Source organism: Chrysemys picta, chromosome 3 (assembly GCF_011386835.1).
Source record: "Chrysemys picta bellii isolate R12L10 chromosome 3, ASM1138683v2, whole genome shotgun sequence".
NCBI lineage: Eukaryota > Metazoa > Chordata > Testudines > Emydidae > Chrysemys > Chrysemys picta.
In genome coordinates, this window is record NC_088793.1 from 58,864,316 (window position 1) to 58,891,848 (window position 27,533).

General features: G+C 39.1%; 1 protein-coding gene across 43 annotated transcripts in view; it reads left to right on the forward strand.

Moving 5' to 3' along the window:
* Nucleotides 1–27,533, forward strand: part of RIMS1 (regulating synaptic membrane exocytosis 1) — a 515,627-nt gene that overhangs the window by 397,983 nt on the left and 90,111 nt on the right. For 17 of the 43 annotated variants that reach the window (XM_065587958.1, XM_065587963.1, XM_065587957.1 and 14 more), the window contains 3 exons: nucleotides 6,268–6,380; nucleotides 21,546–21,712; nucleotides 25,146–25,289. The exons of 13 other annotated variants lie outside the window; for them this stretch is intronic. In XM_065587958.1, coding sequence (XP_065444030.1) covers nucleotides 6,268–6,380; nucleotides 21,546–21,712; nucleotides 25,146–25,289 — 424 coding nt within the window. The remainder of the gene's footprint in view (nucleotides 1–6,267; nucleotides 6,381–21,545; nucleotides 21,713–25,145; nucleotides 25,290–27,533) is intronic. 13 more of the 43 variants (XM_065587968.1, XM_065587970.1, XM_065587971.1 and 10 more) reach the window with 1 other exon arrangement.

The following is a 27,533-nucleotide window of genomic DNA, read 5'->3' on the forward strand; positions in this document are numbered from 1 at the left end:
ATAATAAATGAGACTTGTTTTTCTTGTGATGAAAATCTGAAACAAGAAGTATATTTAATTTTAATTGTAGCTTGTTTTGTAACAATAACAGAAGAAATATTTCCATCTTTCAAATTGCTATTTATAAACCATTACAAATTATTATGATGACTTACTCTTCCACTGCATACATACCACAGTTTGTTATTCTGTATACTCAAATTAGAAGTCCAGCTATATAGTTTTACTTCCAAAATCTGACAGGGTTCAATTCTGAATCTTCTCTGACACATTTAGATCACTCTGCTGTATTTGGGTCTCCCTCAGTGCAGAAGTCCACCCACCTGGATTTGACTGCATGATCAGGGCCTTATTTGTTAACTTATCTTAATAAAACAATTTCCAGTCATTTCCAGGTAAAAATGTACATAAACTAGGGAATGAACTTTACAATATAACTGCATGTCTTCACCTCCACTCAGTGAGCAGCACAACCCTGTGTAAAATATGGCCTAAAAATGTTAGGTAACAAAAGTTAATATAAATAACGAAAAGAGAAAATTCTTCAGGAAATCCTTGGGGTATACTGGCAGCACAGTGACCTTAACTCTTGTGGTTCAATCTGCCCTTGGATGGTTCATGTGACTTTAGGGGGAGCCAAATATTTAAACATGCAAATGCAGAATTTCTTTATGTTAATAGAAGACACATATATAATATCCTGTGCAACACATTAAATATATATCCTAAGGCTAATGTTTCCAAAAGAACTTAAGGGAGTTAGGTTCCAAACTTCCATTGAATTCCAGAGGGAGTTAAGCACTTAACTTGCTTAGGTGCTTTTGAAAATCCAAATCCAAATTTTTCTACAGGAATATATAAGCAGTAATCTATTAATACAGTATCATTTTACTGGTACTGGTTAGTTTAGGGCTTACATTAAATTCCACTTCCTGACTTAGTGGGATAAGACTGGCAGGGCAATTGCTACACCCCAAGGTCCAAGTTGGTGGAAGGATGTGCCTCCTTTTCCTCTTTCCCTGCTCAGAATATATGTAGAGATCATATGTCAGTAAAAAGAACAGGGGTACTTGTGGCATCTTAGAGACTAACAAATTTATTAGAGCATAAGCTTTCGTGGGCTACAGCCTACTTCATTGGATGCATCTGTAGCCCACAAAAGCTTACGCTCTAATAAATTTGTTAGGCTCTAAGGTGCCACAAGTACTCCTGTTCTTTTGGCGGATACAGACTAACACGGCTACTACTCTGAAACATATGTCAGTATGGTGTTGAGCATAGTTACACATTAGCTAATTCAGGTAGGTAGGGGAGGGAGCAAAAATTGGCCCCAGCAAACCTTCCTTCTTGTGTATTTAAGCATTCTGGGGCACAGAGCACCCATTCTTGCTACTTATAGCTGTCTTGCCCTGGTCCTTCAGTTGGTGTAGTTGTCAGAGCTGGGTTACCAGGTTTTCTCTGGATCTGATCCAATGGCCTTTTGAGATTAAAAAGCATTTTTTTTATCTCTTCTGGACAAGATCAGTAAAGGTATCTGGTGGGTTTTTCATCCTCCTAACAGCATCCTGGAGGTATGATACGTGGGGGTAAGAAAATAAGAGGATGAAGAAATGTATGTCACTAAATATTGTCACAAATTGCAGCCAGTGCCCAGCATTAGAGTTTCACAAGGCCAGCTCTTGGGGTGAACCTAACCACGGGACGCAGGAAAGGTATGAGAAGGTATTAAATCTTTGCAGACCAGGCTCTCTCTTGTCTGTACGGTCATTTCCACCTTCAGTAGGTGGTTAGTGGGACGGGACAGTGGGCTGAATCATGAAGTGAACAGGGGTATTTAGCAAAGGGAGTCTGGCTTCATTCCTTAGTGGTATGGTGAGAGGCCATTCAACCCCACACTGGACACAGTTAATGTCTGGCCATTTGAGGAAGTGGGGATTCATTGCGTTCTTGTATGTTAAAATTGATAAAGTTGAGGCTTGACATTTTAAATTCTTTCACCGGCCTTTGATTGGCTTTATGCTTCTTCATGTCCTGAATAATGTGAATCATTGCTCTTCAACTCTCACATAGTTTACCCAGGAAGAGCCTGAAAATCCCTTATAATACAAGCTCTGGGCCTAGACCTGCAACCCCATTGTGAGTAATCTACTTGACTTCATGAGTAAGGACTTTAGAATTTTCCCATAGCCATCTGGCTAAGAGAGTACCTCTGAGCTATACATCTATGGATTTTGACCTCTTCAGCTGCTGAAATGGGCCATGTAAAAAAATAAATAAATGCATAGGCCAAAAATAATTGTAATGCTCTTTGGGGGGGGGGGAATAAATGCATACATAAAAATAGGTTTCTCCAAAGCACATAAAAATCCTGATAAATGAGTATAATATTAAGAAGACATATAAACAATTAATGTAATTGACATTTTTAGACATATGAACAGTTGTCTGTGAAATACTACAACCAGAACTGTCAAACTGTGCTTCCTTTTGGGGAAAGTGAATGAGAACTAACCATAAAGTCCTGATGAAAGTTTCCTAGTGCAGTTCCCCTCTCCTAATATGTTATAATATTGACTTCTTGCCTGAGTCAGTGGGTGCTGATGAAACTTGGGATATGTCTACATGGCAAACAAAAGGTGTGTTCTTAACTCGGTGTAACTAACCCTTGTTAGCAAACTCAGGTCAAAATAACAGTGAAGACATAGCAACTCCCATTTAACTTGGGTTAGCAGCTTGAGTTTAACCTGCTCCCCTACCCCAGGCTCTCAATTAAAAGCCAAGTTGCTTTGTCTTTATTGCTATTTTAATCCTTGTTAGCTAATCCAAATTAAGAACACACCTTTTTTTGCAGTGTAGACCTACCCTTTGGCCTTGGCTACACTTACCCGGTAGTTCGACGGCTGGAAATCGAACTTCTGGGTTCGACTTATCGCGTCTAGTCTGGACGTGATAAGTCGAACCCGGAAGTGCTCGCCGTCGACTGCGGTACTCCAGCTCGCCGAGAGGAGTACCGCGGAGTCGACGGGGGAGCCTGCCTGCCGAGTGTGGACCAAGGTAAGTTCGAACTAATTCGAACTAAGGTACTTCGAACTTCAGCTACGTTATTCACGTAGCTGAAGTTGCGTACCTTAGTTCGAATTAGGGGGGGTAGTGTAGACCAAGCCTTAGTGTGGGAATTCTATCAGGTGTGGCTTACACCATTGAACACAGAGGGTGACATCTTGGCCCCATTGAAATTAATGGGAGTTTTGTCATTGACTTCAGTGTGGCCAGAATTTCACGCATAACATTGGAGTAGCACTTCTTATTTTGTGTAACTATTGCTGATGATGAGGTTAGAGGTCTGTGACTCTAATGCTTTAAAATGTAAATTAGTGTATACTCATAGTGCTCAAGATTGCTAAAAAAAAAAAAAAAATACCCCAAACCCCAACCCTTTGAACATGCACAAATTCTAAAAGGACATATACCATATTTCTCTTAGAAGCAGCTGTACATTAAATGTTCATATGAACTCTGGGTTACCTAACAGCACTTTTCCAATAGACTAGTTACATAATCAAGTAACATTTTTGAATCTTCACATCTGATTGAACCTCCTTTCAGAACATTCAGTTAGATGCATAACAGATATGTGTTTGTTTATGCATGGCAGACAAGGTACAAAGTATCATAGTTCTATTTTATGTATAAGATATGCATTTTACACATTTCCTGTTTAGGAATATAAGAATAATGAATCTGTGAGCTTAATACCATTTTCTTAAATTATAAACAAAGCCAAATTTATGAGACAATTTTAATTCAATTCACAATCCTCACTGGGTGGTTCTCATGTAAGCTTATATAACTATCAATTTCAGGCATAAATACTGGGATTAAGATGTCAGTCTTTGATGGCACATACAAAATAGGTAGGGTAGTGATCTAATTTAATCCTCTCATTTCTCCCCACAATTTATTGCAGATTGAGAATAAGATGCCATCTTTAAAAATTTAATGTAGAGAGCTCAATTTTGCCTCAGACACCTCCATGCAATTTCCATTTAAGTCAATTGGAGTTGTACTTGCATATCTGATGGTAAAACTGAACCCCTACAATTAAGGTACACATTTCCCAGCATAATTAGTAATCCAGAATACTCTGTGGGCCCAATGTGGCATTCTGCATGTCTAGGATTTGCCAGATTGGGCCCACCATAATGTGTGGATATTAAAGGTTACAACAACAACTTTGACTTTTGCATTTCTTGCCTTTAGAATTTAAAATTATAACTATATCAGATCAGTAATGTAATTTGTTTTATTTAATTTTCCCATTTTTAAAAAATAAAAGTAGAGGAAAAGGGATGTTCAAAATTGTGCACCTGTGCATTTGCTTGTACTCCGCCAGCGTATAGACATTCCATGATTTACACGCGCAAGTGCAATAGATAGGTAGGTGCACAATCATTGCTTGGGCAATTGCTCACAGTTTTGAACAGCTGACCCTAATCTTCATACTGATTTTTGTATATTTCTATACTTGCAAAGTCAAAAATGTAGGCATGTATAGAACTCCACAATAAAATAACACAAAGCCCAACAGCCTCAATATCTAGAGAGACAAGGTGGGTGAAGTAATATCTTTTATTGGACCAACTTCCGTTGGTGAGAGAGACAAGCTTACACAGATCTCTTCTGCTAGTTCACAGTGCAGACTTGTAAATTACCATAGTGTATTAATTTTGAACTTAGTTGACATTCTGAATTTTATGCTTGGAAAACTTATGTTTTTCAGTGACTTATAACTCGGTGCTTTTTGTTTTGATTTGTTTTGTTTTGTTTTCCCTCACTATCCTGGGTATTAACCCTCAGGGATTAATTACCTGAATTTTTTTCATTTTTAAAATTCATCTATATTTGAGAGATGCCTGTGTAAAAAAGAAATTAACATTTTGACATCAGAAAATAAATGTATAAAGCCATGTGTAACTCAAAAGTAGGAGAAAGGACTGTGCTCAGATTTTTCCAAATTAAAAAATCATCTTTGCTCTGAGACAAAGCAAGAATATTTCAGATGAAAAGGAGAATTTTTGCAGAAAGTTATGACCCTGTAAAAACTGACAGTCAGAATGGAAGTCTTAGTGTAACTTTAAGTATAGTGACCACTACAAGATTATTGGGGCCTAGTTCTACCACTTGTACTCATATTATGTAGTACTATATTCTGAGAGTAAACTCATTGATTCCAGTAGGACTACTTGTGGAGTAAGGTGCTACTTAATGTGAGTAACGATGGCAGAATATATAGCCCATTAAGAGAAATATATGTAGCAGTTAATTTCTTTTACTTTTTTTGACTGGAGAAACCTTTTTATACAAACAGCCACCAAATACTGAGCAAAAGTAATGGAATAAATGTGTTCTTTCACCCAAACCCACACAATCTTTCACATCTTGTCTCCTTTATTTTTTCAAAGGTATATCTGCAAATATATTCAGTACTATCTGTGCTAACTACTTTCAAGGAAAGAAGATAATGTTCTCTATAATACTACAGTTCTTAGTTTGTTTGTTTTTAAAAAGAACAGTAAATATTACAGTGGGAAAAAGTAAAAATGCAAGAAAACATTCTTCATTATTATTATTATATTATTTATTTGCAAAAAAAGGAAACATGGGAAAGCAAATACTATATTTCTAAGGTCCATGAGGCACAGCAAGCAAAAATTATGCAAATTATTTTTGTATGTTTTATAGTCAGAGAAAATTGTTCCTCCTTATAAATGTTTTAGTCATAGTAAACAATTACTGTGTTTGAAGATAATGGTAGGAATTAATAACTTCTTATTTAAATATTTTTAGTATTATCTGTTCAGTGTATTAACACTTAGAACACAACAACAACATTTTTCACAGTCAACAAATGTATGGTTAGAAGCATATGTATGCATATCCTCTGCATCCAGACGACTTAACAAGCTTATAGTTCAGCCTATCAATTTAAATTCTTTTCTCTTTTGACATCTGTTACACTAGCTTGATAGTGTATGGGAAATTTGGATATCTATCCATTTTCAGGTAAAGACTCTAGGCAGCTGAAGTGCTTGATTTATTAATATTAGCATTCCTCTGTTCAGTGTTTACACCCTGCTTGTTATTGTACTGTATGTATATTTCTTTGTTTTGTTGAGATGGAAATAAGATCAAAATTGCTGCTAAACCATTTATTTCTTTAGAAGTTTTTCACCACTTTTAATAAGCTTCCATTATGTGTTTTCACAGCAAGCTTAGTAGTGGAGGAACAAACGCGACAGATGAAAATGAAAGTGCATCGTTATAATCAGACAACAGGGTCTGGTTCTAGCCAAGAATATGAGCGTGAGCAATATACCAAGGTAAAGTTAGTAGTATTTAAACAATATTTTGTTTGGAAAGGTGAAGGAGTAACATGGCTTCTTAAAATATTATCCAATACTTAAGGATATAATGTTTTACATTTGAAGGAAGCTTTTTTGAATCGAAGCTTTATTATATCACTTTGACCCATAGTCAGAAAAGTGTATTAGACGTCAGTTTTTGTAGTAATCTAAAATGGGTTTGCACAATACAAAATGCTTTTGCAGATGCTTGTACAAGATAACATTTTTGCTTCCTAATATTGCTACAGACGTAATCTTTCCTGCTTGGAAATGCATGAAGGGATTTTGTTTTCACAGTGACTCAAACATCAGTTGAGTTTTGATCTTCTTTTCTAATTGAAATGTAAAATTTTCTTTTGAGACACAAATTTACATGATAAAAGTTGCATTAAAAAGTTTTAGTCCAAAGGTACCATGTGGCAAATTTTCTTTATTATACATATATGTGCTTCCACAGCCATTTGATCTTTCTGCTGAATAGGTCTCAATTAGAACACAGAAAATGACTTGTAGTGTTCTGTTATGCCTTTTACAAGCCAGGTCATAGAGGACAGAGTTGTCCATATGTGCATAATTGCTGAAGGCATATGGCCTCCTGGAGCACTGAGGCAGGAAGGATGCTTCTGGAGGTCCTGTGGGAGAGGTACTTAGAGGTAGATCCTATGATTCCTTTTTAGAGAGACAGTATTGTTTCTATTTAGTGTAAATAAAAGACCATCAAAGGCAGAACCAACCACTCTGCTGCTGTACTAGAAGCATTCTAACAACAAAAGCATTGAGACTATTGTATAACAATAATATGCTTACTATGAGCAGCCATAGGGTGACAGTATGAAGATAAAAGCATACTGTAGGAAGTTGTAAGTACACAGTATTACCAGCACCACCACTATAGACTAGTCAAAAATCATGAATAGGCGCCTCAGACTCATGAGATTGTAAATAATATATTTTGGGTTCCTTTTATTTGCTTTCTGGCTTTTGAGCCTTTACTGTTCACATTTTTAAGCTTTGATTCACATGGACTAGAACTTTAAAAAAAAAAAAAAACCAATAAAGCTGGGATTTTCACTCTCACTCCAGGCACTGGGGCTTCAAGAAAAATGCCAAACCTTGCAGTAAAATCACGTTGTCATCGCTAGAATGCTTCAAACATGTACTCCACAAGCACGGGTATCCAACTGCTAGACACATTCCCCCCACCCTCTCCAATCCAAAATACATCTCTCAGTGTTTCTGAGAACATAGCAACTTCCAGTTAAAATTAATGGGAGCTGCTGGGTCCTTAATACTTCAAAAATCAGGCCACACACTTAGGCTCCTAAGTCCATATTTAGGTTTGAAAACGTTGGTCTGAGTATAATTAAACTGGAGAGCATATCAAATATGGGAATATTTGTATAACTGGGATATAATTTGTCATCAAAAGTAGAGATAAATACAAATAATCCCAGGAAGAGGAACATAATATATTAGGCTACTGGTTGTCAAATTAATACAGATGCTGGTGCTATAGCACTTTTTGCTGAATATTTCCAGTCAAATCATCTGAAAAACAGCCCTACTTTTTGGGTAAAAGTAAAATAGCTCATTTTATGTTGGGTTTATATTGTAGATCACATGCAACAGATTCAGTCAACCAGATACATGGGAGAAATACACATGTCCCATGTGACCTATCTCAATCAATCACAAACTCAAAATACAGCATACGCAGTAGCTTGTTAAAAATTGTGGGTATCCAGATAAAAGGAAGAGAGTTCCCTCTAGCTTCTTTGGGCACTTCATAGACCTACAAAAAGTTTTGTCAAATCATTATTGGTTCACAGCTGCAAGTCAAACTTCAGTCATAGTTGGTTTGTTCTAACTACATATACAGTTGAAGCCAGAGGTTCACACTGCTCTAAATATACCCAATTTTCATAATATTTCAACACAGATATGATAGACATGTATTTCTCAATGACAGTGAAATACTTATTAGATTACCTACGTCTCAAAGAGGATCATGTGCTTTGGTTGGCGTTTGCTGTCAGCCCTTCAAATTCCTAGCTCTCCCGCCAGTATTGTATTTGTCACGGGGCTGATATACCCCATAATCCTTTGGTGGTTGGAGAGAGGTGCATTACAGCCCTGCAGTTGAATCGGTAGGACTGCCCACAGTCTCAGGGTGTGTGGCCCTGTGACCATAGTCAATAGCCTGGCCCTTGCGCTCAGGGCAGGGCAGCCTAGCAGCCAGAGTCAATAGTGTAGGTGAGCTGAGCCACCACCCCAGAGTGGGCGGTGGCCAGGTGACCGGGCCAGGTGACTGGGCCCACACTCTACACCAACTCCCAACCCAGGGCCCTGTCGGTGGCGGGGTTTCCCACCACCAGCTCGGCAGGGATCCTACCGAAACACACCAAGCCCGTCTCCAGTTCTACCACCGTTTCCCCAGGTCACTTCCTACCTGATTCTCTGCAGTTTGCCATCTCTGGGTCTCCACGGTCTCTCCCCTCTCTGTGGTGTCCCAACCCTATGTTTTGCCGTCTGTCTCTATCTGGCTGGCCTCCACGTCCTGTAGTGCAGGCATTCCTCCCCCAGGAGTCAGCAGTGCACCTCCTTCCTCACTGGCAGTCAGCGCAGATTGAGCTGCTCTGCTGCCTTTTATATCCTGTCTCCAGTGGGAGCATGCCCAGCAGAGCTGAGGGGGCGTGACCTCCTTGGCCAAGAGAGAAGGGTTAACCCCTGCTGCACCAGTGTGGGGCTGATACACCCCATCACAGTATTAATATGGGGAACTGAGGCCACAATTAAATGATCATATCTTAAAGGAAGCATGGTGTCCATCTATTGTATGACAGGGTTACTTTTTCTGGGCATCTTATGTCATTACAAAGAAGCTGAGCTTTTCAAGATAAAACAGTTGAATGTAAAATGAGTAACTTGTGATGAGCTTGAAATCCAAAATATCCTTAACGTGCACCTGTTTAATGTTCCACCTAATTAAAATCAGATATAACATCCAAGCTGATGATCATATGTCACCTGATTCGGATATATGGGTGGATAAAGTTTTACACTGTGACCCGTGATTTGAGGGTTTTTTTAATCTCAGTTATTTTTAACTTGTCACTACTATATTGTGGTTTTTGCTCCAGTAACTTTGTCATTTTATGCGTTAAGGTCATTATTGCACAGATAATATAATCCAGACTGTTATAAATGTTTAAGGTATAAGGTTTTAACCAAGTTCATTGTTCAACCACACCAGAAAAAAGACAGGAGGCAATGGATGTCATTTAATGAGGCTGCAACTTTATTCACTTATAATATGTGGGAGTGCCCAGCAAGAAATTTTACAGTGCAGGAAGAAGCAGGATCAGTTTCCTGCTTTTCCAGATGTAGGAGCCCCAAACCCCTTCCTCAGCTCCCATAAAGGAGTCTAGAATAAGGAGGGTGGTCGGTTCCCTGCTCATGAGATGTAGGAACTGCAAACCCCACTTACTCAGCTCCCTTAAGAGATGCTTTCCTTCAAACTCTTTTCCAACACATTATATCCAGTAACCATATCCATTCTATTCTGAGTACGCCCAGGACATCTGCCACAAGGAGGCACCAGCAAAATGCTTGGCTGCCTCCCCCACCTCTGCCTGGTTCCCAGATATTCACTGATTTCTACCTGTTTTTGTTTTTAACCAAAGTGAACCATATTTGTATCCGGTGTCTGCTCCCAAAGAGTGTACAACACACATCAGCAAGTCCAATAGCATGCCTCTGCTTCCATGCCAGCTCAGGCTTGCCTTACTCTCTAGGCCCAGATGTGAACTGCTCACCAACCTGGAAGTCCTGCCTGTGTGCCCAGTATACAATACTGTGCCTGCAGGGCCACACCACTGCTCACCTGGCCTGCTTGCATGATTCTGAAAGTGGAAGTACAAGAAAATTAACTCTGATTTTCTACCTGGGGTCTCACATACATCTTGTGTACACTTGAATGTCATTGCCTGAATTGCTGTGGCCCCTACCCTAGGTGGGACACAACCGTTGCATGCCCTATCCAGAAAAAGTGGGAACCAAATTCTTGCACCAGTAGCCCCAGCTTTGAAAGTCCCTTTTTGAAAACTGTAACAAAGTTGTGAAGAGCCTTCCATCACCAGGGATAAAGAGGGGTCTTACGAGTCTCTTTATTGTATAAGTCCTTAATGTTCTTACTGGGCAATTCCTTGCCTCAACCCACAGCTGTAGCAATATAGACTCACCTTGCCCCCTTGGAAATCCTCATGGTTTTGAAAACTGATTGCACTTCCCATTGTAAATCCTTCCATTCCAAAGTCCTTCCAAAAGTATCCCTTGCTAACTCAGGCATTAGTTCACTGACTTTAAAAGCTCCAAAAATTGCTACCAGGAATGCAGTTTTGAACAAGGCTGCCTCCTGGCTGCTTCTGCATATTTGATTGAGAACTTGCACCAAATCTCTAAGGGCATGTCTACACTTAAAATGCTGCATCAGTACAGCAGCACCGGTGTAGCTGCAGTGCTGTAGCGCTTTAATGAAAATGCTCTAAACTGATGGGAGAGAGCTCACCCATAGGCTGAGAGCTCACCGAGAGGTGGTAGCTATGCTGGTGAGATAAGCTCTCCCACTGACATAGCTCTGTCTATACACGGGATTAGGTCAGTATAACTACATTGTTCAGAGGTGTGGATTTTTCACAACCCTGAGCGACGTAGTTATACTGATATAGCTCTGTAATGTGGACCGACCTAAGTGTTTGAACAGTGATGGGAGAACGTGGATCTTTTCTAGGACCCATGTCCGGAGATTACTTCACTAAAAACCTCTGCACTGAGAACCTACCACAAGAATCTGGGTAACCCCTCATTCTATTGGCAATATAAGGCTCAATAGGCAACCAGAGATGGTAGATGACACTACTGGAGTACAGCAGAGTAGGCCATATCATTGGCAGACCTTCTAGCCTCTGAAATTTCACAAAATCATTAATATTCCTGTCACAGGCCCTAAACATTATGGCGCTACTGATCTCTGACTACCCTGAGAGCTGTAATACGTCAAAATTCCAGAGTGCTACCGGCATCTGTTCTGGTTCCTGATTGCTCCCTGGTGCTAGTCTCTGATATTTGCCCATCTGAAATCAAGACAACACATTGGCTATGTCATTAGCAATCCCGTGCATATACTTGGCAGAGAAACATATGTTAAGATTTAGCCACTAGACTCCAAATGCCCTTACCAACTTCATGGTCCTGGGAGATCTGGAGGACCGGTGATTGTTAACATGTACCACGGCAATGTTGTCATTACAAAACTGCACACTTTTGTTTCCAAAATATGTTCCTCAAATAGTTACTGCTACCAAAATGGGAAAGAATTCCAAGAATGGTATATCCTTCACTATACCTTTTTGTATCCAATCTGAGAGCCATTTCTGGGCATGCCACCTGTCTTGATAAAATACTCCAAAACCTATTCCTCATGATGCATCTGAATGTACCATTAAATTTGCCTCTGTCATCCTTTCCCCCCTCCAGAAAGACACTCTGTTGATACAGAAACTGCTCCAAAACCCTCAAATCCTCCTTCACCTCTTTATTAACCCTTATCGTTAAAATGGTTGGACTTTGCTATCCCCATGACAAAATGCCCTGGGGCCACCACTTGGCAGCCAGATCCTGGTAAAGAGGACCTATCCACGGCTGCATGGGGTATAAATACACCCCCACTCGTCTGGTCAGCAGGAAGGATAGTGCAGTGCCCTTCTGACCTGCCCCTACTGCTTCCTGCCTTTCTTGTCCATCCCTGTAAACTTTCCCCTTTCTCTCCACCTCTGGTAAGAAGCTCTTAAAGGGGCAATGCTCTTTTTCTTCCAGCTAACCCTTTGCATGCTGGTTGTGGAGGGCACATTCTCAGCATTTTAACTTTGTAGACATTCTTCGGTGATGAAATTCATTACCCTGAACTACTGTAATCTATCTGATATGTATATTGGTACAGGAAGCAGGTTGACTCTTAGTGCTATAATCTTTCCTTGTCTACAGCAGTTTTTATGAGACAAACAAGAAACCATAGACTAGACAATTTAATACCAGTTGTGATAAATATCTGATAAACCATATTAAGGGATATGATAGCTCTTAATTTAAGACTAGCTAGTGTGGTCTTTAGCAAGAGATGCCCATATTCAACAGTCTTACTAGACTTCTTTAAAAATCTTATTAACATGGTATAAAGTGAAAAACAATGAAAGCTATAGAAGATGGACTTATTTTTATGGGTAAAGACAAATTGTTGAGGTGATCTAATATAAATTTTAAAATTCTGAATGTGAGTGATGAAGTAGTAGATGTAAAGAAATTGTTCATATTAGTTGCAAGCATATAGTTTGCCATCCCAAAGCAAAACCAATTTCCCCCATCCTGCCACCAGTAGAGACAATGAGACATATGATTATTGCTTCAGAGAAAGATGAGCCACTCTCCCTAGTGAGCTCGTGGCCAATTATGAGGTGCTGTACATAGGGAAAATATTCCTTCCGGGGTCCTGTAGTAATCAGTTGACACCCCAAAGCATGAGATTTGATTATTCCCCTTTTACCATATGTAACTGTAAATGTTCTGTTGGGCACAGAATTATCTAAATGCTGTTAAAATCCTCAGTGTTCTGCTGCATCATTTTCTGCAGTAGTGAATTCCATATGTGAAGAAGTATTTCCCTATTTATTTAAAATATGCTTTGTATTATACATAAATTATTTTTCTTTCAAGCTGTCAGACTGCGACAAGGCTGTACAGCTTCCAAATTAGATATATTCATGGAGATATGTCCATCAAGGTCCATTAGCCAAGATGGTCAGGGACATAACCGCATTCTGTGGGTGTCCCTAAACCTCTGAGTGGCAGAAGCTGGGACTGAATGCCTGGGAATGGATCACTTGTTAATTGCATTGTTCTTTTCATTCCATCTGAAGCATCTGACACCAGCCCCTGTCAGAATACAGAATACTGGCCTAGATGGACCATTGGTCTGACCTAGTATGGCCGTTATTATGTTCTGAGCTAAAACTGGTACATTTTTTCCAAGCATGCAGTTCTCTTCATTCTGGTGTTGGGATTCTCATTCACTCTCACTATATGGTTATTTTGCATATTCGCAGTATTCAGCCATTAACCAGGCAGCGTGTTAGTATTTGAATAATCACAGTCCGGCTATTTTTCAGTAAACATACTGTGAATAAGCAAATCTCTGCATGAGGACTACTATAATCCTTCTCTTTGTGATTGTCTTTTGTACTCTGAATTTCAAGCTGTTTTGGAAGCCATGTAGATGCTGGTTCAGCTCCTTACTGGCTTCAGTTAAAATGGAAAAACTCCATAATTAACATGAAAGGATTAAATGAAAAAACAAAGAAAATGTTGCTGTGAATCTAACGAAAGGAAATTTTTTTAAAACAAAGTTTAAAGAATTATTTGACTCATTTCCCGCTTCACTATCTAAACATCAGTAGGGCTCTTGTCCCCAGAACAATAATAATATGTTTGTGTTAATGCTATGTTTTTGTTACATGTGGGAGACTCACAGGCCCTGCTATCATGTGATTCTGGATTTACACGGGTGTGAAAGAAGAATTTGATTCAGAATCTTAATATGCGTTTGTTACAAATATTACATACTCCACATATGCACAAACTCCAAAGCTGTTCTTGTTCCAGTCAACGCACAACACATTTTTAAAAGAGGTGTTTATTCCAGATGGCTACTGATGAGAGCTTTATAGTAATCATTTAAAAGGATGCCACTCTAGATTTAGGTACACTGCTAGCTCAGTTAACACTTGGAGTCTTTTGAAAGCATTTTGTTTAACATAAACTTATTTTTCATTGAAGCCATGGGTTAAGACTTAATCTTTAAGAAAGCTGCAGCACTTGTCATATCCAGCTCAAAAAAGGAGATATGACATTTAACAGGGGCTTTATTTTAGGACCAGGCTACATAGATTTTGGTCTACAGTTTAAGTCTTCCAGGAAAGGTGGATTGGCCGTTAGCTTGGGATTTGGCAGACCTGTGTGACCCTGGGCAAGTCACTTAGTTTTTCTGTGTCTCAGGTCCACATCTGTAAAATGGGGATAAAATGCTTTCCTACCTCACAGGGTTCTTGTGAGGATAAAGATTGTGAGGCACTCAGATACTATTGTAATGAGGACCATATAAGTCCCTATGATAGAGAGAAGCCTTACAGAAGGGCCGTGAACTGAGCAACTGTGTTCAGAGCTTTGCATGCCACACAGAGAGAGTCCATAGAGGCTGATGTATACAGTGAGCTTTATTGTGTGCTGCAGGAAAGCCACAGGATCTTGACTATGAAGCTAAATCCTAAGCCCCTTTATATTCCATAGTAGTAGGGAGAGTGGGGAGAAAGAAGTAGAAATGAGCTTTGAACCCACTAAAAGATTAATGAAATGATCTGTGAAATTTGCCCTTTAACCAAGAAAATATTAATATCCCAGTAACAGAACTGGAATAACCTCCAGCAAGAACATTCTTTTAGTTTGTGTCTCCATTATTTCTACTGAAGTTAGTGTGTCTGCAGTTCATCAACCCCCTTTTTCTACTTTCACTGACACAGTACAGGAGCGAGTACTCCATAGGTGGCAAGTGAACAGAATAACTGCAGTACAAGTTTACACTTCAGATAGTTATATTGAAAGAGTGCTATATTTTTGTAACCCAAAACAGGAGTTATAACTAATGCTGTTACACAGCAGAGGGAATAGACTTCCCATCCTTGTTACTATTAATGACTAAAAATAGACCTACTGCCTAGTAGTTGTTATCAGAACAAGTACCATATTCTGCTTTTGGAATGAGCAACACATTTTGGGAATAAAAACACCCTAAAGTACCACATATGGTTGGGAGAAAAATAATTGTTGCAAAAAATTCTCATGCTTTAGTTTATTGAAGCTTTACAAATATATTTCTTTGATTCTTTTTTTGCTTTTGTGGCCACTTAAAAATGTGAGAAGACAAAAATTGATTATATGAATTTTCTTAAAGAAGGTTCAGAGTCCACTCGGACAGCTGAAAGTGTATTGGGATTCTAGATGAATAAAAGCCTCCTTCAGACTTCTGCTGGAGAATGCTTCTGAGCATTACTAGGCATTATAAAATGTGTCTAAATTACTGTGTATTTACCCCCAGTGCTAACCCCTATTCTTTCTTTCTTTCTAAATAGCAGATTTATCCTAGCCCCTTGGGCCCTATTCGGGTTCTCTACCAAATTTTAAATAAGAGTAATAAGTGTGTCTCTTTCAGTCCATGGCACTTTTCTCTGTAGGGCAATGCCATGTGTCCTGCTCTAATATAATGTTATTGACCTAAATAGCATTGATTGATTGTTAAATGAAGTAATATAATATTCACAAACAACATTCCAATTAAATCTGTTGTTGGAAGTGCTATTTACTCCTGTTCCTAACTGAGAAAAATCACTTTTTAAAAATCATTGAAATTTGGCCTTTTTGGGTAGAATATGGCTTTTTCTGTCTTTCTTCCATTCATCTTGTTTATCCTACATTAGCAAAATACCCTTTCAAATACAATAAAAAGGGCATTTGATTGGCAACAACACAATTTACTCATTTTGTTTTTTCTGTGTGGGAAGTTCATTAAGAACAGGAAAAACGGAACACAGTGTTTTCACTTGCACAGCCCACTGGTTGCAATTCTGAATCCAGACTACTCCTTCCTGTGGGAAGTGGCCAAGGGAGGTAGAAAGCTTTGTGAGGGTCTCCCACAGAGTCTTCTGTGAATTTTCTCTTGGAGAGGATACCCATGTTTGCTTCTTTCCTTCATGCAGAAAATTCAATGACCATCAAGTATAATAAGGTATCCTCTCGAGGCAGTAAGCCATCTGTTTGGGGCCCTGTGCCTCTGCACTGGCTCTAAGGCCATTGGCTCCTCTTGGGCTCCTTGTCAACATAGGTGCTGGAACTAGGGGTGCTGCTGCACCCCCTGGTTTGAAGTGGTTCCCATGATATACAGGGTTTACAGTTTGGTTCAATGGCTCTCAGCACCCCCACTATATAAAATGTTCAAGCACCACTGCTTGGCAACAATTGCCTAGCCTGGAGCCACTCCTGGAAGCTCCATTTAAGGGGGCTTCCATAGTGCAGAGAGTATCTCACGTAGAAGCTAATCATTCTCGGGCAGAGTGTTTTCTAAAATGGCTTATGATTTCCTCTGGTGGGGCTTGAGTATTGGGGGGATATTTTTGGCTGTATGTGTTCTAATAAATCCGTATTTATTTAAACTATGTCCATGCAGCATAAGGAATAGAACCGTCTGCTTTAAAATGCAGGCCTCTCTCACTTGGGAATAGTAGAGGATCCTTATTAATGTCAGTAGCAGTATTTACACCTTTTTTGTAGGGCAGTCACTAGGAGGCAACAAGTACCACACTTCAGCTGGTCTGACATTCCATCCAGCCCTGGCCACTGTATACCTACATAATCATGCAACACTGAGATTCCTTAGGACTACTGTTAACAAAGCAAAGAAAGGAATGTAGTCAGTGTATATTAAGAGAGAAGCATACATGGCAAAAGAGGAAAGATGGACAAATCCCAAGGTTGAGAAAAGATACGTGATCACAACATTCCAGTGATGTGCACAAAGTACAATAAAGGTGTTGCAGTCCAGGAAACCAACACACTTGAGCCACTCCTGAGATCCTGCTGCTCTTTACTATATGGAAACATGGAATAAAAGAGACTTATTATGTTCAAAACACATTGAGAGACTTTGGATGAGCAGTGTGGGGTATCAGTGGTCACTGAGCAGCTAGACTAAGAATATGTGCTGGGAACTATGGAAAACTTATCTGGTATCAGGCAGAAGCAAGACTCTCATCCAAGTGAAAAGCAGAAAGACAGGGGACGGTTGTTGTGCTAGTGATAACTCATCAAATGTCTCAACCTGGGTTTCCTATTCCATCAGTCTAGAGAAGACACCAGTCTCCCTATTGAACAGAAATCAAAGTTTCAGTTTGCATAAGGGATCCACTGTCACATTGTAGCTAGTTACAAAAGTTTTCAAAGGACATGAAAAAGAACTTACTAACTTTAAACTTTATTTGCTCCTCAAAGTTCAATCCTGGGCAGAAAAATCATGATTGAGAGAACAGATTTGCCACTCCTACACTGGTAGGATTGCTTTGAGAAAATTGTAAAAGGCACTTGTGGGCTATTTATCCTATTGAAGATACTAAGAGTATAAATCCTTGGATTGGAGTGAGAATTTACATTTATATTTTAAACAAAAAATTTTATAGCATTGCCTGTTGGGAAATCACTCCTTGCTTTGGCTTAAACACACATGCAGGGTGAAATTCTAGCTCCATTGAAGTCAATGGGAATTTTGCCATTTATTTAAATAGGGTCAAGGTTTCACTTTCAGTTGAAGTCAGGAAGATTAGGGCACTCTATACTTTTTAGATGGTACCTGTTACATTCTATGGGAGTTTTGCCATGAATATCAATAAGAGCAGGCTGAGGACCTAAGTTTGTAACAGAAATTGGATTGGGGGAGTGGGGGGGCAGTTGTCCAATTTTTGAGCCTCCGTGAGTGTTACATTTAACTACAGTAAGAAGAGAATTCATTCCCACAACTTATTGCATTGAGCTTCTGCAAATGTGAGCGTGATGGGAGGAAAATGTAATGGTATTTAATGTTGTGTGATTCTTTGTGCTCCAAGCTATTACTCATCTCTTCCCATGTTTCCGCTCAGGGCCTTGCTGGTTTCACTACAGAATGGAGCTGAAAATTCACCTTTCCCAACCCAGTGCTTTTTCTGTCCTTTTTCATTTGCAGGAATTCACACACTCTCTCTCAGCTGTTTTTACACAAACCACCAACACCCTTCTCACAAACTCCAATTATAGACTGAAATTCCCAAGCAATTATGTAGCTGTCCCTAGATCACACAGTGGTCAGTATGAACCCTTCAGTGTTTGATTCATAAATTGGTTTGCAAACAGGATTGGTTCACAGTAGTGAAAATTCAGAAAGCTCTGACATTACAAGCACAGGATAAAAACCTTTAGATGTAACACATTTTATTTTTGGGTCAGGTGCTATTGAACATCTTTATTAATGACCTGGATGTAGATACAGAAAGCATACAGATCAAGTTTTTGGATGACACAAAGCTGGGGGAGAGCGTTGCCAATACTTTGGAGGATAGAGCTAAAATTCAGAGGGATCTCAATAAATTGGAGAACTGTGCTATAGACAACAAAATGAAATTCAACCAAGACAAATGTAAGGTGCTTCACTTAGGGAAGAAAAACCAAATGCACAAAACAGAATGGGGGGAAATGGCTTAGCAGCAGCACTGCTGAAAAAGATCTGAGATTTGTGATAGATCACAGCTTCAACATGAGTCAGCAATGTGATGCTGTTGCAAAAAAAGCAAAAGCAATTTTCAGTTGCATTAACAGCAGTATAGCATGCAAATCACGGCAGGTGACAGTACTGCTCTACTCAGCACTGATTAGGCCTCAGCTGGAGTACTGTGTCTGATTTTGGTCACCAATGTATAGAAAGGATGTGGAGAAACTGGAAAGGATCCAGAGTTGAGTGACAGAAATGATCAAAGGGATGGAATGCAAACCATATTAGCAAAGGCTGAAGGAACTGGGTATGTTTAGTTTGGAAAAGAGGAGATTAAGGGGGGACATGATAGTGGTCTTCAGATACTTGAAAGGCTGCCATAAAAAATATGGTGAAAAGTTGTTCTCTTTTGCCACAGAGAGCAGGACAAGAGGCAATGGGTTCAAACTACAGCATAGTAGATTTAGATTAACTCTCAGGAAAAACTTCCTAACTATAAGGACAGTAGGACAATGGAACAGATGCCTACGGAGGTTGTGGAAGCTCCTTCACTGAAAGTTTTCAAAAGGAGGCTGGATAGCCAACTGTCTTGGATGGTTTAAACACAACAAATCCTGCATCCTGGGCTTAGACTAGATGACCCTTGTGGTTCCTTCTAACCCTATGATTCTATTATTTTATTTTTATACTCTAACTAATGTTACTGATAGGCAAATACTTGTATGACTGAAAGAAAATCAGAGATTTATTTTCACTTCTCTCTTCACAATCAAAACAAAAAGAATATAAAAGTAAAATATGGCATGCTAAGGTGTGTGGGGGGGGCAATCCGCAATTTTTGAAGTCATCCCTCAATGCTAGATTTCTGTAGTTCTAACTGTATGCCTGTATACAACTTTGCTGTTATGAGTTGGCTCTCTAAAGGTATTTCACAGATATGGCATTTGGAAAGTTGTAGATAGTCAATTAGTTTGTATAAGTGTGTATGCATATGTGCACATACTTGAGAATGTGTACATGTCTGTTTATACATATATACACACATGCATAGTGTAGATCACAGATTATTGAAGAACAAGAGCCTAATAACAGACTTCAAATTTTCAAATGGAAGAAATCAGCATAAGGCAAAGAAAATTCAATCACTAAAATCCTCAAGCAGTTACCAGTTCCTTATACAGTATAACACCAGTAAGCGCTTAATATGAGGCACATGGGTTTAAAATACATAGGGTCTAATCTTGAAAAGTACTAAGGACTTGCAACTTCCATTGATACCTTTTGGAGTTGCTGGTCCTTAGCAACACTCAGGATGTGTGCAGTACAATTGAATATTGGTGAAAATGACACATCCTGATTGTCATCGGATTCATTGGACAATCTGATTCTAGTGCAGTAGTGTTATAAAGCATCTGAGAAATATGATACAAATATATTTAAGAAGTCTATCTTGTATCACAGAGGCTACAAGCAACAAATTATTATCTATTCTTCCTTCCCTTTCTTACCAGCAGATTTGTATGTGATTGACAGAGAATGAGGGGGAGGAGTTTCCTTCAGCCTTGCATTCTGGATTCCTGTTTACTCTTGCAACTCTGAGTCCTCTTTTTCCAATACCCACAAATGTACAGGAGAAGGTGCATTTAGTGCATGAGCTATTTACAGCCCACACAGACAGTGTCTGTCACCCACCATGATGCTTTTGACATCTAAAAGCAGAAACTACAAAGTCACTCCACAAACTGAGCTGGCCATCCCCACCCCCGGCCAACACCATGAATTTCTATCAGAAATCTAAAAAACGACATCCTTAAGTGCCCTGAGCTCAACAGATTGGATTTTCAAACTTGACTGAAACCCTGTGGATGTGCCATGTTGTAGTTTTTAAAAAGGAAGTCCTACTTTGGTAAAACCACATAATGAAAAGCAGGCAAGGGGTTTATTGGGTGGAAATTTCTTCATTGCTTTCCCATAAAGTCAGATGAGGTCTGACAATCAGAAGAGGGTGATATTTTTAACATAAAGTAGATGGAGCAACATGAAAATTCTAATTCAGAGCCTAAAAGAGGCTTCATCTTCCATTAGCATTCTTTGATCAAATATCTTCAATATCATTTTAAACACTATTTTTCTTGCCTGAGTTTTCTCAAAATAATAAATAAGTAGATCACAAAATGACATTGGTATGTATGTGTTACATTATTTTAGCTACTGTGCTCAACCAATGGACTTTCCAATTTATTCAAGTACCTTTTCTCAGAGTAAGGTTAAGGATTCAGATATCAAGTAATTTACCACTTACTATTTATTAGTGAGGATGGATTTGTCAATCCATAATCTTCTTTTGATACATTCCAATGTATCCATCTTTGGCACATATAGAAACTTCAAAAGAGCCCCTAGACAGTTTCACAGACACCACAGAAATTTCTAGAGGTAAATAAAACATTTTATTTGTACAAATCATAATTTGGTGCACTAAATAACAAGAAAATAATATTCTAGTGTTCCGTGCATCACAGTTTAGTTCTTTCATCTCAGCCATACAGACGGAGCCCATCTGCTTGAAGTAACCTATAGTATTTTCAGTTTTTTCAAGACATTATTATAAATATATGCACTTTTCTGAAGTTTTGGGGACTTTGTTGGCTATTTCAGGAGTTTAAAAGAATTGTCCTCATCATTTGTTGTCTACTATATTTCACATTTTGAAAAGAAACCTCACACTTTCTTTTTTTAATCTTTAGTATAACATACAAACAGATCAGTACAGAAGTTGTGATAACGTCTCTGCCAAATCATCAGATAGTGATGTGAGTGATGTGTCAGCCATTTCCCGTACCAGCAGTGCCTCACGCCTCAGCAGCACAAGCTTTATGTCAGAGCAATCTGAGCGCCCTAGGGGCAGAATCAGGTGAGTTTATGATGCTATTTTAAATGTATAACATTTTCTTGTTTAGTGTAAAAATAAAATATAAGAATAAAAATAAAACAAGAAATATAAATATTTATGATCTATATAATAGAATATATTTAAAATATCATATATATATATATATATATAAACACACACACATAAACATACACGTGATCATCCTAAGTCTTTTGTGAAATGAACATATTTTTCCACCTTGGCATCCAGCCATTTAAACAGGTAAATAAAAAATTCAGACAGGGCAACAACGAATTTTTATATTTGTGCAAGGAGAAACCCAAACTTGGAGCAAGTTGGAAATTAGTACTTTAAAGCTCTGATCCAGCAAAGCACTGAAGTGGCACTACTTACATGCTTAAAGTTGCACATGTGCTTAAACGCTATGGTGGACTGGGGCCTAATTCCTTAGTTTGTGTTGCCACAGAGGTCTTGATGCTGCCCAGATGCCCATACCGCCCTCTGTGCAATATCATGGCCAAAGGGCCTATTTCTATTAAGATCAAAGGCAGCTGAGAGAACTGTCTACCTAACAGGATCAGGGTTATTAGAGAGGAAAGTCAACTAGCTATAGTTTAAAGGGAAATTACATGGCCATCAAACAACTACATAAGTGAAGGGCTGTTTCTTGAGGTTGTGTAAAGGAAAAAAATTGTTCTTCAGAGTGCATATAAATGGTAATATGTCAGTTTGCTGCCCATAGTACTGTTGCTGCACTTCGCATGTTCCATAAAATGATTTAATTTTGCACAAAAAAACAATCGAAACGCAAATTAAAAATCATTAAATGTTGGCAGATTTACCTCCTTATTTTACCAATAAATCAATATGTTTGGTTAGCTTTTTCTCTCAGTGTGTCTTTGTTGTGAGTGTCCATGTGCATGTGGGCACGTGCAAACGCACACTGCCCCCTGCAGATAGGGAGGATTTTAGATGTAGCTGTGTAGTTTTAAGCATCAGTAATCTGCTTTGCTGTGATTTGGCCATAATTTAATCTCATTACTATACAAATAGGACTTGTCCAGAAGTATTGATAAATTCTTTCAGTTGTTAGGTTTCCACTTTGCGGAGTTCATATGGCAACCTAATCAGCGGTTCTGTTTCCTTTCATTTTATTCGATTTTTTCAAACACAGATCTCTTTGTAGTATTTTTATAACTACAAGTGCTAGAGCACTTTGGAAAACAAACCTTTAGTTTTCCCCAGCTTCTCCTGGGGGTGGGGCTAAATTCTGCTCACCTTTCTCGTGCAAGTAATTTCACTGGAGTCCATTGACTCCATTGTGACTTTTTGCTTACATAATATGAGTGGAGATTGGATCTGTTTAAGGAGACTAATTTTTACTTCCAGAAGCTGGTTTTCTTTCACAGTAGATTTTTTAAAATCTGATTACCTTTTTTGTAAATCTGTGATTTTAAGAGCCAGATTTAACTATTTGATACTACTTGGGGTGCAAGGTACTATTCAACATAGGGTAGTAGAATGTGGCCCTAAATGAGGAATAAATTTGGCTTCCTTATATTTACTTTCAGTCAGTGTCTCTTTTAGATTTCTGAACAACAAGTGTATCAATGGGATATGAATACACCTTTTGGTACAATAGGAATTACAACTCTACCCCGATATAATGCAACCCGATATAACACGAATTCAGATATAACGCAGTAAAGCAGCGCTCCGGGTGGATGGGGCTGTGCACTCTGGTAGATCAAAGCAAGTTTGATATAACGCGGTTTCACCAATAACGCAGTAAGGTATTTTGGCTCCCGAGGACAACGTTATATCAGGGTGGAGGTGTATAGGACAGGTTCATGCTATACTGAGCATGATTTGAATCTGAACCTGAGATTATTTTTAAACTAAACCCTTTTGATGTAAACACTGGTATATAACCAGAAATTGTCTGAGGAATAAATTATTATGTTAATATTATTGTTTTCATTATTTACATGTTAATGTTTTCCTTTCCTAATTCAAATGAAGGAGCACAGTCCTGGCTGGTTATGCCTGTGAAGCTATAGGGCATGTGAATAAGAATATTATTTCTGTATCTCAAAAATTATAGCCAACATGTTGTGGTATTGATTAGTTAAGATCTATTTTCAGTTGAAAAAATTAATAAAGTCTAAAATATCTTGCAAACACTGCATTTCCAACTTCCATAGAGCTCCTCACTACGGGGTTTGATCCAGCTGCACTGAAATCACTGGGAGCATTATGGTGTGCGTTCACCTTTAGCTCCCCCTTTCATGTCAGGAAGTGCCATTGCAGGGATTCTTCCTCTCTAGTAACCCTCCTGTGTTTTGGTTCTATAATGGTCTGCTCCTTCTCTGGCATAGCATGCCGGCCAGTCCCCTTGTGGGGCTAACCAAAAACAAATCTCAACTCAAAATAGCTACCTGGTGTTAAAGTCCATAATATAAGCACTAGTCCTTCATAGTGATCCAGGAAATATTGACCTCTGACCATGCCCAAGTTCCTTTGGGTACGGCAGGGAGATGGAGCCTTCCTTGTCCAGGCTTCACCCAGAACTGGTCTCTTCTTATATTATAGTACAATGAGCAAAACATAAAATCATTATAAGGCAACTATAATTATAGTGTTGTTCAGTAAAAAATATAGAATTTTTTTAAAAGCGTTTGAAAAAAATATTCTTAATCTGAACTGCTATTCTTCCAAACTGAGAATCAGATCTTCAGTATCTTGCACTCCTGAAACTCTCATTAAAATTAGTGGGAGGTATCAGAGGAAAATTCTTGCTCCACTGACTTGAGCAGGGCAGGATTTCATGCCAGAATTGCAGGATCGGACATTATGATTAGACTGAATTTTGTGATATTATCTATAATTATCACCCTTTTACCCTCTTCAACTCTTTGAGCCCAATCCTACAAGAATTTGCGCACATGACTAACTTTCCTGAGGTTAGCAAACCTATTCATTTTAGTGAGACTGCTCCCATGATTAAAGTTATTCACATGCACAAGTCTTTGCAGAGTCAGGTCCTTATTCATGTGAATGTTCCTTGTGCATATAAGCTCAATGAAGTCAATGAGACCAGTCACATGAGTAAACGTTGCAGGATCAGACACTTACTACTTAATTATTAATATTTTTAGAACAAACTGTATCACTTTTTCAGACTTTCCTCTTTCTCACATACTAATAATGAATCAGATCCTATGGTATGAAATCTTTAAAATTAAATAACCCATAATTCCTTTTCAGATGTAACTTACAGTTGGTTACTGTAGTCATTCAAAAAGTGTTTCTTACTGAAATTTAAAGTCATTTTAATTTAATGTTGAAAAGTGTTTCATCAGGTGAATCTAGAGTTAGCATCTGTAGTTCATTATTTTCAATTTGAGTTGTCTACATTTAATTTTGCATGCCTGCATGTTATGACTATGGAAAGGTCAAAGTCCTTAGAGATCTGCAAAAATGATGGCAAAAGAGAAAGAAGGATATCATGGGAATTAGATGACCAAACGGGGCACAGTGAAAAGAAATTGGATATGGAAGACAAGAAAAAGAGAAGGCATTCTGTTGCTGATTTGAGGTAAAGGTTAGCTTCCTGTCCTCATGTGTGTCTCCTAGCTGCCAGCTCCTTCTAGTTTTAATAGTTCAGCAGCCTGTGTGCTATACAAACCAACATTTTATGTGCAAAGCTTGCTTATCAAATGGAAGAGCAGAGGAAACTCATCCAAACCACGTTCCCACCCCCACCTTCATCAGTTAACATAATTTGCATCAACTTCTTCCCAGCGGCCATGTAAAGTGTGTTTTTGTAATGTTGTGTATGAGGGTAGAAAGTATAACACATCTAAATGATGTGAATGTAAGCATGAAGGAGGGAGGGGAATTTACAAATACAGCGGATGCCAACTGATTTTAGAGATAATGTAGCAAATTAGATTCCAGCTTCCTAAGGTCTCACAAGAATTAGCAACGATCCTGCAAGTTAACTTTTAAGATACTTATTTTAATCAAACTAAAGTTTTTAACTGTCTTGAAGTGAATTCTCACCACTCTTCCTTGTATAACCCTTTGATGAAGCGAGAGACTGTCCAAGGTGTGGCAATTCTGACTCTATGGATTCTGGAGCTCTTATTGGGGTCAGTGTCATCTCTAAAGGTTCCCATGGGATCTTAGCTTGTAAGTCCTTTTTCTGTGAGACAGTTTGGAGGGGAGCAGCCTACTGGATGCTTGTCAGATGAAAGCGCTGTTTTATACACAGGTTTTGTACCACTTTAACTATAAGGGCCTGTCTACATGGCAAGTTACCATGTGCCAAGCCAGGATGTGGTTCTACAGCTCACCAGCTTGCTGTGCAGCATGATCCTGTGTTGACTCTGTTACAGCACAGGTAAAGTCCCACGGTGCGGCTTGGTGTACAAAGCTTTCAAGTGTTATTCCAAGCTGCACTTGGGAATTTTCACTATACTGTAGCAATATTAGCATGGGACTGCATGAGCGTTGTAGATTCACACCGTGGCTTTCTGCACAGTAATTTCCTGGGTAGCTAAACTCTAACAGATTAGACAATTAAACTTACACTTACCAAAATAAGTTATACCAGTGGAAGCACCTTTATAATGGTATAACTGTGTCCAGAGTAGGGGGTTATACTGCTTTAACGACATCTGTTTTCTAAATTGATCTTGCTTTTTATCTGGATAGAACTAAACCTTTCCATTCCTCATTTTGTCTATTTGTTTCATATGTGGACTGAATGAAGGGGCAAGCAGCCTCTTCACAGACAAAGGTAATTACAAATCTGTATATTGCCTTTGTATTATAATATCCAGTATCATGATAGCATATGAAGTAGCCCAGGCTACACCTTCTCCAGCAGTATGAGCTCATTCCACAAAATCTCAGGCAATGTCAATGGCATTTCTAAGTGACATTCCTATATTAGAGATTTGGAGGGCGACCTTTTGGACCCATGTGCATACTTTGCAAACCATTACGCCATTACAGCTGCATCCAGATCAGATGGAAATTTGGGAAGGCAATCCTTCAGTCCTTCTTTAAATGGACTCAGAGCCTCACCTCCTGCGAGTACTTGCATGGAAGCCATCTGCATGGAATACAAGGCTGCATCTACTAGAGGAAGAAAAAATGCTTACCTACTAGTATCTGTTGTTCTTCATTATATGATGCAGACATGGGTTCCACAGCCCACCCTCTGTCCCCTCTGTATCAGAGTCTGTTCTTCTGACATTCGGTACAAAGGAACTGAGGTGGTCAGAGTAGCTCAGCCCTTATATGGCCAGGGACAGGGGCTAGGCAAAGTTCTCTGGTGCATGGGGCCGCTGCATCACATCTCAAAGAACAACAGTTACAGGTAGTTAAACTTTTTTTCTGCCTCCACCAGGTAGCATGGGCCAGGCCTGCTGCACCAAAACCAACTTTTGAACCAAACAATCACAGCTTTCTTAAAGCCTTACTTACAGGTGTTCCGGTTGGGTGCACAGGAGCCAATAGGCTTATGCTGCAACTTTCTGTCCAACAAATCAGCCACAGCACACAGCCCCCCAAGACAGGGAAAGGAGGGTTACAATTCTTAAAGGGGCCAAGTGTTTTCTTTCCCTTGCTAGCCAAGACAAAGCCCCCCACATCTGAGTCTGCAGACGGATTGGGGGTGATACTCTGGTTTCAGGTCACTGAGAAATGACCTGAGTGCTGACTGGCTGGCATTACACTTTTGGACAGGAAAGAGGAGTGAAAATTCACTCCGAAAAAATAAAACACAGGGAGTGCAAGGATAGAACGGTCTATTCCTGTGTATCATGGGTGT